Below are 14,142 nucleotides of genomic sequence, written 5' to 3'. Positions count from 1 at the left end.
TAAACATTTATTAGCGGCATTTGTTGTTAAAATATTATTTTACAATTTTCAAAAAATTAACAGATAATTATTGTATATAGGTACCTATAGTAATAATAATATTTCGAAAAAAGTTTCGATTTTTGGGGGTCTAATGAAATATTTGCCCCTTTGATGTCTGCTTATGGTTTTTCTATTAGAGGGAGTGCTTCTATAACCACATGCTCGCCGCCCAATATACCGATGTAATTCGGGAAATTTCAGATTTCCCAAAATTCATTAGTTATTCGTTCCCAATTTCCTTTTTTAAAGATGGACACAGTCATTTCTTTTAGATTTGAAATAATAGCTTCGCAAACCTCTGATACAATTGGTTAAACAGTCAAATTACCTTAAGCAATTGTTTGGTACGGACTACGAATCCCTTATTCCTAAAAAGTAAAAACCTAAAAAAATAATTTATTAAAGTATTAATTTTTTTTATGTTATCTTTACAACTAAGAATCTCAAACCAAATATTGAATATTATATTTATTTAAACCTCTATCTATGTATAAATATATATAAATATATTAAGTAAAGCTTTAAATACAATTGCAAAACTTTTAATTAAACCTACATAAAATAAAAATACAAATATTTTCAAAATATAATACCTCCTCACATTTATATATATTTTGTACGTTTTTAATTTTGAGTATATACAATTTTATTATTAGATTTATTTTTAATTATTTTAAGTATATAATATACAAATTAATTAAAAATGTTCAACAGTTTACTAACCTTAAGTACACTGCAATTTTTTCCTTATATAAGAAATTGATTCTCTAAAATGTGTATTTTGTTTGATGATTTTGTTCTTGATTTTAAAAATAAAACATTTAACTGAAATTTAGTCATATGAAAATATTTGGAAATTGTTCTTTGTTTTCTTCAAGGTATTTTTGCTTATATTTTGTAGACTTATAGGTTAGATTATTTTTTAATTTTTTTTTTTAACAATTTCGATTTCATGAACTTCTTCGTCTAATAATAAAACAATCATGGTCATATTAGAAATGGAGACTTTTATAACATTGTAAAAGACACAACCTCTCAGAAACAAAAGCGGAAGAAAAATGATTATTTCATAAGTTATTTTAGGGAACCAAATTTGGTCGTATATCGTAACAAGTCTGAGATTGTAGGTCTAATGTGAATTCATCATGGTATTGTTCTCGTTTCATGTCACGTAGAATCATGACAATGTCGTGCCGTATACACTAGTATATTGTAGTGTGAATCGGGCTTAATTATGTAAACGTATATAATTTAATATAATTATCAATCAATACTAAATTATATTATAATTTATTTATCCACGTAGAAAACCCTGAGTTAATAATGTAAATATCATAATTGCAGACATCTGTAGGTACGAATTTGATTTAAATAATTTACATAGATACTTAATTTTTAATTTTTTTTTTTGGCTTTTATTCAACGTTTGTAATAACAAACTGAAAGCATTGATTATAAAATAGACAATAGACATACTATTATAAATAGTACGTAATATACTCTCTATTCTACAATAAGTCAATCAGTGCAATAAGTTATGTATATAAATGTTTTAACTCAATTATAATACATTATTCTACATAAAATTGTATACAATTTAAGTGATGTGAGATACATATATCTGTTATTTCAAAGAATTCGATTTTTATTGAATTTTTAAAATGCATGTTAATAAAAAAAAACATATATCTAATGGATTAGGTATATTTTTTATTTTTTGATACGTTCACTCTTAATTATAATCATGTCTATACATAGCTATGCCTTATTAGTTATTTGTAAATTTATAATATATTATATTTAGATATGATAAGGTACTAATTAGATTTAAATTATAAATATCATGACACAAATATTCATATTATATTAAAAAAACAAAAAGCATTTTTTTTTTTTTTTTTTGTAAATTATTTAATAAAATACATAATATGCTATATTTATTTATAATATAAACATTTTTAAATTAATTATAAAAATTGTATTTTGAATTTAATTTTTATGTACATTGCCATTTGCTCCAAGGAAAATTAATTCGTTTTCCGACAAATAATTTGCGCCAAATTTACCTGCGTAAACATTTTACAATACCTAACGACTTGATATTATTCATATTTAATGAGACGACATGTCGACATAAGTCATAATAAAGTGATTTTTATAAGACTATTATTTTTAAAGTTTTATTTTTTACTATGTAGACAGATTGAAAACAATGTGTACTATTTATAATTGTTCTTAAAAAATGTGTATTATTGACCTACTTATATAATTTAAAAAAATTTTTTTTTCCATTGTAATAGTTTTTGTTGGTTTAAGGTTAAATCATAAAATCTTACACATATCTACATTTACATAATGAGCTGGAATAGTAAATATATGTTTGCAAAGAAGTTATTAAGAGCAGTATACTTAAAAAATGCTATAACATTCTTTGATTTATAAAAATTATACGAACGGTATAAGTAAAACAAATTTTTAAACGATTTTAGTAAATCAATCAATTCAATGGGTGAGTAAGAATATGTAAGTACAAGTGGTATAACCTCCGACTTTTAATTTGTTTACGAAATTATGAAAAAATGCAAATTACAATTTTTCAATATATTCATACCTAGGTACCTAGTTTAAAATTAGTTACCTACTAGGTATAGATAGATAATATGATACTGGAGACTGAAGTATAGTGAGTATAGACATAATGGAAGCTGGATACCAAACAATAAAATAAAATTGTATGTACTAGGTAGATATTAGATGTATATTATATAATAGTATGCACTATACAGGAGGTATCTATATTATTATGGTAAACTGTTACGGATACAAAATATTTTTCATTGAAGTGTTATAAAAAAACTAAACGAATAATCCAGGTTTATTTCTCCTTATAAAATGCCAAGCTTATAAGAGTTAGGTACCTATCTCATACCTATCTAGCGGAACCTATATATGAATAATATCCAATAGACGATTATTATAGTTATTACCTAGTTGATAAGTGCCAAGTGGCAAAATATAGTTGGTAACTATACAGTGTATAATGTTTGTCCTTGAGAATCCTTGATTGGAATTTTATTCACGTGCGAATGAGGCTCTATTTGGAGGTTATATTATTATATAACATATTATAATATAGGCACATAAATTATTAAAGTATATTACGCTGACCTCGCTCAAGTCTGAGAGAGAGCTGGTGAAACGTCTATAAAAAACGAACACGCAGCAATTTGTTTCTCGATACACGATGTATATCATGTAGGTAGTAGCCGACTAGTAGGTATATATTGTAATAATAGTAAAATGTCGTAAAACTTTGAGCGCGTATAAGAACATGAGAGTAAAAAAATATATAATATATAAGTTTGGGTAGGAACTAGGAATATAACGGACAACAGTGGGCATTGGGCGCCGCACCGGCGGCAAGCTTCGATGAACACGCACACGTCGCACAGTCTTACGGCTTTTCTAGCTGGTTGGCAGGAGGTTGGTGGCGGTGCATAGTTATTATGTGTTGCACAAACTGGCCACCGGAGATTGCCGTCGATGGGGCGACGTGACAAACAGTTATGTCGGCAATTACGATTGGTGATTAATGACGTCATTGTGCCTCATTGACCAATGGCACATCGCGACTTCGGATGGGCGCTTCGTTCCCGCGAAATTCCTCCGCGCTGTCGTCGATACTCCAGAAAACGAACCCGTGCCCGCTCACTTACAAACCTGAAATCGCAGTATTGTACCGACCGACCGTCTGCTTCTGTGTTTCTAATTTTCGCCACTCCGTTAATTTTTCACACCAACGTCAAACGAGAGAAATCGCCTGTCACAATACAGTTTTCAAGAATATTTCGTTTTTGTACCACAACGTCATACGTTTTTATTTTCAAAGAATAATTTTCTGTTAATCCTCCCTCCACGCGTCCAACGTTCGCCGATTTGCGTCGCAATTTGCATGCACATCTGGTAAGTTAGTTTAATGTTATAGATATATAGTTTTATTACTATTACTTATTTAGTTATATTATTATTATCATCGCTTTTCCCTTTTTGTTTTGGTGATTAAATAATATAATATCCTTTGTTAGAAAGAAATATATTATTATGGATAGGATAGTTGCATATAGATTTATCATAATATGTTCGTGGATTTGATATTTAAGCGCTCATTTCTATGTGAAGAACTATTAAAATAATTCAAGTTCACATATCTCTTCTCCATCTTTCCTTTTCAATGTTTTTTTGTGTTGCGCTACTTGTAGAGTGTTATATTCTATCTATATTCTTTACCAGAATTAGATATGTTCAAACGTATGAAAACATAATAATAATTTTTACAAATCTTTGAGACTCAATCTAACTGAAATTATTAAACGCGTATATGCATATATATATATATTTTAATGTAAACTAATATGATTTTGATATGATGAATTTTTACATAGTTGGTAGGCCTTTAAAGTCTGAAAAATAATTAAGAACGTGTATGTAAATACTGTTTTAAAGACTACAAGTGACATTAAATAACCTTGAAATTATTTTCAAGGCCAAATATAATTCTAAAAATTATATACCTGATATACTGTTATGAATTATAATTGTACATAATTAGCCATTTAATTCTCAAACTTAATTTTAGTATTGATCTATACATTGGTCAATTTAAATAATATATTTTATCTTCATATCCATTATAAGGCCATAAAATATATCTTAGTTTAAATTAGTTATAAAATAAATTTAACGTATAAACAATTTTTTAATAATAACTACTTAAATACTTATGTTTGTTTGTTTGACTTTGGTAAATTATCTTTAAATAATTATTTTGATTCAAATTTCAAAGATACTACTCTCATGTGTGTTATTTCTATTAAATATATGTACAACATGCACATTTTCATTCAATAGAACTGATTATGTATTGTTAGCTTTAAAATTGGATATGTACTGACCTATTATCAAATTTAATGATAGAACATTATTTATTATCTTTAGTTGATTTTTTAAGATAGCTTAATTGTTTAGCAAATTATGAGCAATTTTATTTTATAGTATTTTACATATTCATGACTGCTTTAAAAATTAAAATATTGTAAAAATCTGCAGAGATGACAGATAATGTTCTTACCTTTAAATGTGATGATAAGTCACTTTAATATTAAAACTACACAAATTGTTTCTATTGAACACGCATTTTTTATGTTGTGCCTATATTTGTAAGACAGATGAGACGTATAGATACAATGTCCTTTTTGTCAATTATTATACAACACTTTTATTTTTAAGTTCTTTATAATTTATTTATTTATTTATTTTAATTTAAAAACATAAACTCATATTGATTAACCATAGGTATTAATTAAATTATCTTTTTTCTAACAGGTGAGCTCTGAAATACTGTCTCCTGTAAAAGGGAGGTATTACTGTTGTGAATCGAAAGCACCATTACTTTTGTAAGCACCAAAGCGAATCCAAAAGTATGTTCCATTTTATAAAACAGATTTTACCTATGTTTTATTATTACTAAATGATATTGTTTTATCTAGACCAAGCCATCATGTTCTACTGCATCCAAAACTGTGTTATCTTCATGTCCTGTCGAGAAAACCGGCACCCCAAACGTGAACATTCAATTGCTCCAGCCATCAACACATCAAACGGTCTTGGAGACCAGTTCAAGTTCACAAATGTGCGATGCACCCACCAAAATGGAGGGCTTAGTGGATGAATTTTTAAATATGTGTGCAAAAGATAACAGTTAGTTTTATTATTCATCAAATTGTAATCAGAGTTGTTAAATTTAATTTATGTGTTTCACTATAGAAAAAAATAAATGCGATAGACAAGCACCCGGGATTATAAATTCAAGTAACAGCACTAATGACATAACTATGTACAGAGAAGACGAGCCGTATTTAGATATGTTTCAAATGGATGCTCCTGCTTTGTTGGCGCCATTCTCAACACCTCAAAATGTTTTCACAATCGATGACGAATTTCAAAAGATAAATAAACCAGAGATAGAACTAATTATACCTTTAGAAGATACAGCTTTTAAACAACCCATATCTAAGAGAAAAAACTCTACCCTTAAATTAGATGTTGGGCTACAACAAATTCAGTCAACTAGTTATGGTGACATTTTAAACACACCAGAAGTTGTTAAAACGTTGACTGAACAAGAATCTGCTTTTAATCTTTTAGCTTATGTTTTTGATGTAAGTTTATATCATGCCTTAATGATTAATTCAATTTTAATATATGATTGTTTTTTTTTTTTCAGGGGAAAAAAACAGATAATTTAGCTGAAGTACCTACACCCAAAGATGTTACAACTGTATCACCAACCTCTCAGTGGTCTCGAAAACGACGTAGTAGTAATTCATCAGCTTCAATACAGACAGACGATGATGACTATCCTAAGCACAAAAAGCCTAATGAAGATTACCATTCATCTGATGACAAGTATAGACAACTGAGGGACCGGAATAATGAAGCATCTCGTAAGTCTAGGGCTACAAGAAAAGCTAGAGAAAATGAATTAAATGGCAGTGCTAGTCAATTGGAAGCTACCAACAGAAGATTGGCTATTAAAGCTGAAGAACTAGAGAAAATGGTCAACGATATGAGACAAGCTTTATTAAAAATTATGACAAAGAAAAATAAATAATATTAAAAAATATTCATGTACTAACCTCATCTAATTACACTGAAAAAATAATCTCAGGCTTGTAATAGAGATTTATTTTACATATTATAATCTGTGTGCTTAATTTGTAAACATTTCATCGCAACAAATAATAATAAATAATTCCATGAAAGTATGTAAGATAACAATTAAGTTTTGAATTAAAGTAGTATTAATAATTATATTAATTTATGTATTACATTTTGAATCTAAATATAACTTTTTTTCAATATCTTAGAGCTAGCAAAATATAATTCTTATTTTGGATCATGGTACATAATGCATTTATCATTGATTTGTTATTTTTATGAAATAATAACAATTATAACCTTAAGAATTGGTGGTATGTTAAACCTAAAGCAAACTACCATTTGACCACCCGCGCTCCTTAGCTTTTAATCTACAACTTGTTTAATTTTTTCACTAAATAGTATAATTATTTTTAAAAGTTTTTATTGTTCTTGTCCATTTTGATTTTGAGGTATGTCACAAAAATACCTACTTTGGCAAACCACTTGTATTCATATCAAACTGGTATTACAAAATGTTTTAGCATTAAATTTATAATAGAAAGTACAAGTTCTTACAAATTTGTTATTAACAAAATACTATACATTATCAAATCATAATCATAACAATAACCATTGATTATAAAAATATTTTACCAATTTTACCATAACATTAATAATGTTATCTTTATCACAAATATTACTTAAATTTTTATTTAATTTTATTGATGTAGAGGTTATAAAATGTTTGGAATTGGCTTTACTTCTGATGAATTCAAATAATATATAGAGATTAGAAAAAACCTTGAATATTATTTAAAACTTGTTCTCTTATACCATATGATTTTTACCATTAATTAATGCTTAATTTGATGTTGACATATTTAATTAGTTCAGTGATAAGAGGCTATTTCTAAGATAAATGGCAATTAAGAGAAAAGTTTTCAGGAAAATATAGAGCCTAAACATTCAATCTTTGATGTTAATCCAATATATGGTCTTATGAAGATATTATGTAATGGTAAACTTTAAATTCAGTTCCAAAGCCCAAAGGCTTTATTTAGAACTGCTAAAAGAAAATTGATGTATGTGGACCATGCGAATAATATGAATTACTAAATAGTAGGTTAATGTAATAATTGTATTCAAAAATTATCTACATCAATACAAATAATGATGTAATGCCATTCTAATGATATTGTACTAATAGCTTCAAATTCAAATAAAACCCTATTTTGAGAAACACTGGGTTAAAGAAACTAATAAAATTTTGTTAATTAGCCATAACATAAAACAATAATGACTAGGGCTTTGATTTATATACTCTAAAAGCCTTAGAGATATTGCTTTTATTTTGTATAAATATACCCTTTAAAATAATAAATATGCAGAAAAAAATATTTTATATTACTTTTAAAGCATTAATTAAATAGAATAAAATAAAACTAAATTTTTAACATTAATATTTAATTTTAATTTAGTATATTTGAATCTGAATCTTTTCAGGTGATTTGATGTAGCCCGTAAGTTTATAAAAAGTGTTTTGATGTAAAAATAAATATTACTTTGCTATGTACAAATAAACGAAAACAAAATCCAAATGAACCTTTCAAAAATTTGAAATTAAAAAATTCAAGAAAAAAATTAAGTATTTTTCTATAAAAGGACAAAATAAAATATTAATTAAAACTTCACTGCGTATAAAAACATGCCACTCTCCAAAAATTGTCGTTCTATGCGATCATATAGTTCACAATGACTTAAATCCGTCTTGACAAACATATTACATAATAAAATAATATTTAATATTTCAATTCTTAGTAATATAGTGTAAATGAAAGACTCAAAAGGTTCATTTTTGGACTTACTAGTAAAAACAAGCAATTATGCCAAATTGATTGACTCTGTTTTTAAAATGTTCATTATAAAAATATGTTAAAAATTATAAAATGTATTTGACTGAATGAAAGGTACATTTGAATATTAAATAAATTATTGTAAACAATAAACAATCTATTGAAAAAACTTAAAAGTATTTCACATATTGACATTGAGCCATACAATGTCTGTAGATATTCAACAATCTGCAAAGGAACTATTTGACATATATCAACTATTAAAGTGCATACAATCAACTTACAGGAAACACATAAAAATTAAACAAAATTATAATAAAAAGGCAAATTTAAAATAACAATTAATTATTTTTTTATTTATTTTATATATATAACTTTATTGTTAACAATATTTGACTCTTTTAATAACAATCAAGTCTTTAAGGTAACATACACTATACACAGCTCGACATAAAACGTAATAAACAAATGCACAAGCTTTAAAGCTTTAAAAAGGCTTTAGTCCTAGACATCCAACTACACATAACTGTACTAAACATGTTTCCTGAATACTTGAACATTTGTTTTATATATTTATTTTATAACAAACAATGTTTGTGGAAGTATAATAAACTAAAATAATTACTTCAAATTAAAAAAAAAAAAAAATCAAGCGACAAAACATTAAATATGACGACTGACTTTTGGAACTCCTGGTAATTTTTACTAATAGGAATACGGTTTTCATAAACTTCTCCTGCATTATTATTATGATTCAACAATGGGAGGTTCAATGTTGGACGGAGGAGGTTTAGTGATGACTAATGTTTTAGGCGGCAGGTTAGCATCTGCAGTGGTGCGTGGTACGTGTTTTAATGTGACCGCACGTATGGGCACAGTATCTGGCGAAAGTGGTGTGGCAGGTACTTGAATAGTTTCACCGTTGTGCATTGTTAGCCATGTCATCTTGGTGCCAGCATGCATACCATTTGCATGCGATTTGAGTCCTTGAATAGACACATAACTTTTGCCACAGTGACATTTATACTTCTTATGAACTCTAAAACAATTTACATTAAATTGTAAGCATTTTTTTTTTTTTTTTTGAAACAGAATTTGTTAATTATTAACACAACTCACTTGCCATTTGTATGCCCATTTTTAACATGGTACTTTATTCCATTAACATTTTTATACCTTTTAGTACAACCAGGAATTGGACAAGCAAATGGTCTTATTGGCTGTTCAGTTTTAACTTTTTGTTGTGAACTAAAACAAACAATTTTTATAACAACAGATCAATTGCTATTAATTGTTATTTAATCATTATTTACTTGGGACCATTTTTATGAGCATCATCAATTGCATCTGATGTAGTAGACCACGAGTCACTGCTGTCACCAACATGATCAATGTTTTCAGTTTCTCCTTTATCAGATTCATAACCTACAAAATAGAACATAAATAAATAACTCTATGCATACATATAAAATATTGCCGTTTTTTAAATTACCAGTTCTTAATGGTCGATGGAATATGTTGGGTGCTGGTGGTAAAATACTGGTTTTGGGCTGAATGACTGGTTCTGCTGCTTCGATGTCGGGTTTGTGTACATTCTCGCTGAAGAACCGCATAACACAACTGAGCGGCAAGCATTGTTGTTCAGTGCGATCAATCAGCTCAATCGGTTTAGGATCAGTATCTATTATGTGTTAAATCCAAATGAATATTATACAAATCTAAACATCCGAAATATTAATAATACATTAGTTGATGTTATAGCTGATTTTATTGTTATTAAACTTGAAATACTTTAATCAACTCCCACTTACACAATATAATAACTAATAACTAATAAGTATATAAATGATCTTTATCCCTATTATAGTTAATCTTTTTAAATAATTCTTAAATTAATTTAATTGTACAAAAGAAATGCATTAATGCCATTGATCATAATGCCTAAATAGTTAATATTTATATTTTTATAGATTTCAATATTGTTTCAAACATTTAACAATAATAATTAACTTAACCCCTAATATTTATATCTGTTTGATTTAATAAATAATAATTAATGAATCGTGGGAAACTGGAGAAGAGCAAGATAGAGTATTTATCCTTCCCTCCCCTTATCTAAATTTCAAGTATTATTTTGAAATTTTTTAACTTTTATTAGTTTAAATAAATATTTTATTAATATTTTGACTTTAATATAGACTTTTTTTATTGAAAGCAAGGCTGGATTTAAGCATAGAATACAAAGGCTGCAGTCTATGGGCCCACACCACATATCCCATATTTTAAGAAAATAAATTATGAAGGTATTTTAATTTTTAATTAACTTCAAACAAATTTAAGACGTAAACTGATCACAGTTTAAACCTTTAAACCTAGTTATTATTATTTATTATGTTGTTAATTTAATTATTACCGTTGCAATATTAATAAAAATTGTTGAATACCTTAACTACAATTTAATAATTAAATCTACACTGTAATACTATATTTTAAATGTTATTTTTTTCAGTCAAAAAATTAGAAGTTAGAAAGTTGCATTACACTCAATTTTGAGAAGAAAATTATTTGAAAATCTTTTAAAGGTGACTAAGTCTCTCTAGGGACATACTACAGTTGAGCCTAGAGGTCTACAAATCCTAAATCCAGCCCTGCTTGAAAGTACTTTTTGGTATTTGATTTGATTATGTCCTATTGTAATTTTTCACAGGCACCCATGCATTGAATTTATAGATAAATAATATACAAGGTATAATAAAAAAAAAAAAGTATATAGTATTTAAAGTTTAAATTTTGATGGGTATATGAAAATGGTGACCTATTAACATTGATTTTTACATTGTTATTAAATTATGATTAATTAAAAATGTTCTAGATTGTCTATAAACTTTTGCTTTTAATATGTTAATGTGACTAACATAAGTGCTATATTAGGGTTCAATCTTAAAGACTAATATAGATTGTATACCTAAATATGATAATGTAAAAAATATATTTCATTTTAACACATTTGTTGTGGCTCAATTGTATATAAATATACACCAGTGTTGGCCAAATTAAAACTAATTGAAAATAAATGTTGTAACCTTAAGATGTCATCCCACAGCAAATGTGTTAAATAAAATATATTTAAATGTTTAATATCTAACATCTTTAAAATAAAATAATTTCCATATTATTCTTGATAAATAGTTAATATAAATACTCCATTTAAGTTGATCATAATACAATCCTAGACATAAATCTTTTTTAAAAAATAATAACTTAGGCTACAGTTAAAGTTATTACAAAGTTGACACATATTAAACACTCAAAAACGATAAAGAAATAATATGAATTCCTAAAAAAATAAATAGTTTCATTATTGCTTTTATAAAGCTTAATAACCATCATCGCTATAACACATATTATAAAAAGGACAATATAATTAACATAAAAAAAAGAACTAAAATTTGATAATAAACTAAGAATATTAAACAACTTACAGTACAAAAATTATTGTTTTTAAAAACATTCAGTTATTTATCATATCATATGATATAAATACATCTTCAATAAGTATTTAATAATTTAAAGCTAGTTGAAAAAAATAGACCTAGAGTAATATAAAAACAAAAGTAATTTATGGTAATAAATTTTCTAGGGTTTGTCTTAATTAGAGTAATTAAATTATGATAAAAATGATTTGGGAAATATGTAGTCTGTATAATATTATAATATTAAGTCTAAAAGATTATGAACTGCAATGAAGTGAACAACTATCAATAAAATTTAAAGCAACAAGAACTATCAGTATAATTTTATTTGATAAATACAATTAAGAAATAGCCTTAAAAAATTAGTTATCTTTAATAATCAGTCAGTAAATAAATGTTTGAAATTATTTATTAAAGGGGTAATTAATTGATCAAAGGATTTGCTGAAATCCAACACGGAAGATATCGGACAGAAACATTTTTTGGGGCTTTGGGCTACATATAGAAAAAAAAAGCATAAGGAACAAAAAAAAACCTAGCGTCTTCCGCCAAGTCGAAAAAAAATCTCGTATAAAGTACTCCGAGGAAGAGGGACATAGAATTTTTATTTTTGCAGAGGGAGGGGAAGGATCTAAATTTAAATCAATGCACAATTAGGTCACATAAGTCCATGGACGGTGCATCGGCGGTGGAAACGCGGTCCTTGGTGTCGGTACGGAAAGGTCATCACGTCGGTTTGAGATCGGGAGGGAAATGAAAACGGGCATAGAGGTGAAAAATAATATAATAAAAAGGTCGCCAGCGTAGGAACGTTCGTCGCGTCAATCCATACGACGACGGCGAAACATGATGAAAAGTTTTTGTTTTTTTACCTATGTGTTTGTCTTCGATGTGCTGAATGAGATCGTAAAGGTTTTTGAAGCATAGACCGCAGTTGTTGAATTTACATTCATTTAACAGGAATACGGCCATTTATATCCAGCAGCTGAACGAAAGTCACAAGGGTCTCTGGGTGTTAACAGAGCTGCGTGATTATCAGCTGATCGCGACTAGCCGACTGCACGCGCGGTCCCCCCGCCCACCAAAGAATCACGAACGGCAGCTGTTTTTCAATGTGGCTCTACCCGTCTGCCGTGTAAAGTGTGAAACGCCCGAACTGTCGAGCACTATGCAGCGGTCGTCGATCGTCCTCCACGCCAAAGTTTTGTTGAAGTCTGTATTTTCATGGCAAAATTGTATTTTCTGTTAGAAAATCGTTGCCGTTAGTACGGATGGGTCGATGATCATCTTTGAGCGTCCATGGTTAATTGTCTAGCAGTGGAACTCACTTTTCAAGACAAAAACCCAATACTATTACAGCGAAAATTATTTATTTTTTTCGCGTAAACGAAAATCGTTCTAGGTCGAGATGTAGAACTACCGTAACCGCGGTGGCGTTTCGCACTTTGGGTCTCACTGGTGGTCGTTGTGACCTCAACCGATACACTGCTGAAATGTGTACCGCAACCGCTGTCCCGCGTAGTCGGTGGGGACTGTGCTACTATGAGTGTGCTGTAGCGGTGGCGGTCGAATCGAATGTCTATTATATCTAGTACCTACTAAACTAATTATTTTTAATTTTTATTATTATTGCTATTTGCCAACGCGTTTTTATAGTTACATAAGTTACATTATTTTAGTTATGTTATTTTTAAACTGCGGATATAATGATGTTGTACTATACAGATTTATGTTATTTGTCCAATCGATATGTGATTACAAGTTTTTGAAATTTCTTTAATCGTTTAACATTTAAGTGTATATCATAGACATAACCTTGATACTCAATTAAATTATTAAATATTTCTATCATTAGTGACTAATAACTTTAGATAAAGTTATACAGCTTAGGAATAATATCAAATATCAATGATATTTGTACAAATAATTTAGATTTTAGGCATATTTAATTATTTAGATTAAAACTTACAACATTATAATATATACGTTCGTACGTTGTGCGTTTAGGTTCGTCTTATCTCAATGTTTAATATGATGTTTCTGGCAACATGAACTGTGACCCGTTTTATTTCATT

At 27.9% G+C, this 14,142-nt stretch overlaps 2 protein-coding genes across 2 annotated transcripts; one reads left to right on the top strand and one right to left on the bottom strand.

Annotated features, from left to right (window-relative positions):
* Positions 1 to 3,689: 3,689 nt before the first annotated feature.
* Positions 3,690 to 6,851, top strand: LOC112591779. The gene is made up of 5 exons (XM_025335696.1): positions 3,690 to 4,005; positions 5,425 to 5,519; positions 5,589 to 5,793; positions 5,866 to 6,260; positions 6,326 to 6,851. The coding sequence occupies exons 3-5, from the start codon at positions 5,730 to 5,732 to the stop codon at positions 6,710 to 6,712; spliced, it is 846 nt and encodes a 281-aa protein (XP_025191481.1). The 5' UTR covers positions 3,690 to 4,005; positions 5,425 to 5,519; positions 5,589 to 5,729; the 3' UTR covers positions 6,713 to 6,851.
* Positions 6,852 to 8,960: 2,109 nt separating this feature from the next.
* Positions 8,961 to 13,564, bottom strand: LOC112591815 (juxtaposed with another zinc finger protein 1). Its single transcript, XM_025335753.1, has 5 exons — positions 12,940 to 13,564; positions 10,087 to 10,275; positions 9,908 to 10,019; positions 9,714 to 9,842; positions 8,961 to 9,633 (listed from the first exon to the last, which is right to left on the bottom strand). The coding sequence occupies exons 1-5, from the start codon at positions 13,037 to 13,039 to the stop codon at positions 9,342 to 9,344; spliced, it is 822 nt and encodes a 273-aa protein (XP_025191538.1). The 5' UTR covers positions 13,040 to 13,564; the 3' UTR covers positions 8,961 to 9,341.
* Positions 13,565 to 14,142: the final 578 nt, after the last annotated feature.

The sequence above is a fragment of the Melanaphis sacchari genome, unplaced genomic scaffold, assembly GCF_002803265.2.
Source record: "Melanaphis sacchari strain LSU unplaced genomic scaffold, SCAv2.0 Contig1439_pilon_pilon, whole genome shotgun sequence".
NCBI lineage: Eukaryota > Metazoa > Arthropoda > Insecta > Hemiptera > Aphididae > Melanaphis > Melanaphis sacchari.
Note: the sequence above shows the minus strand (reverse complement) of the source record. Positions and strands in the feature narration are given on the sequence as shown.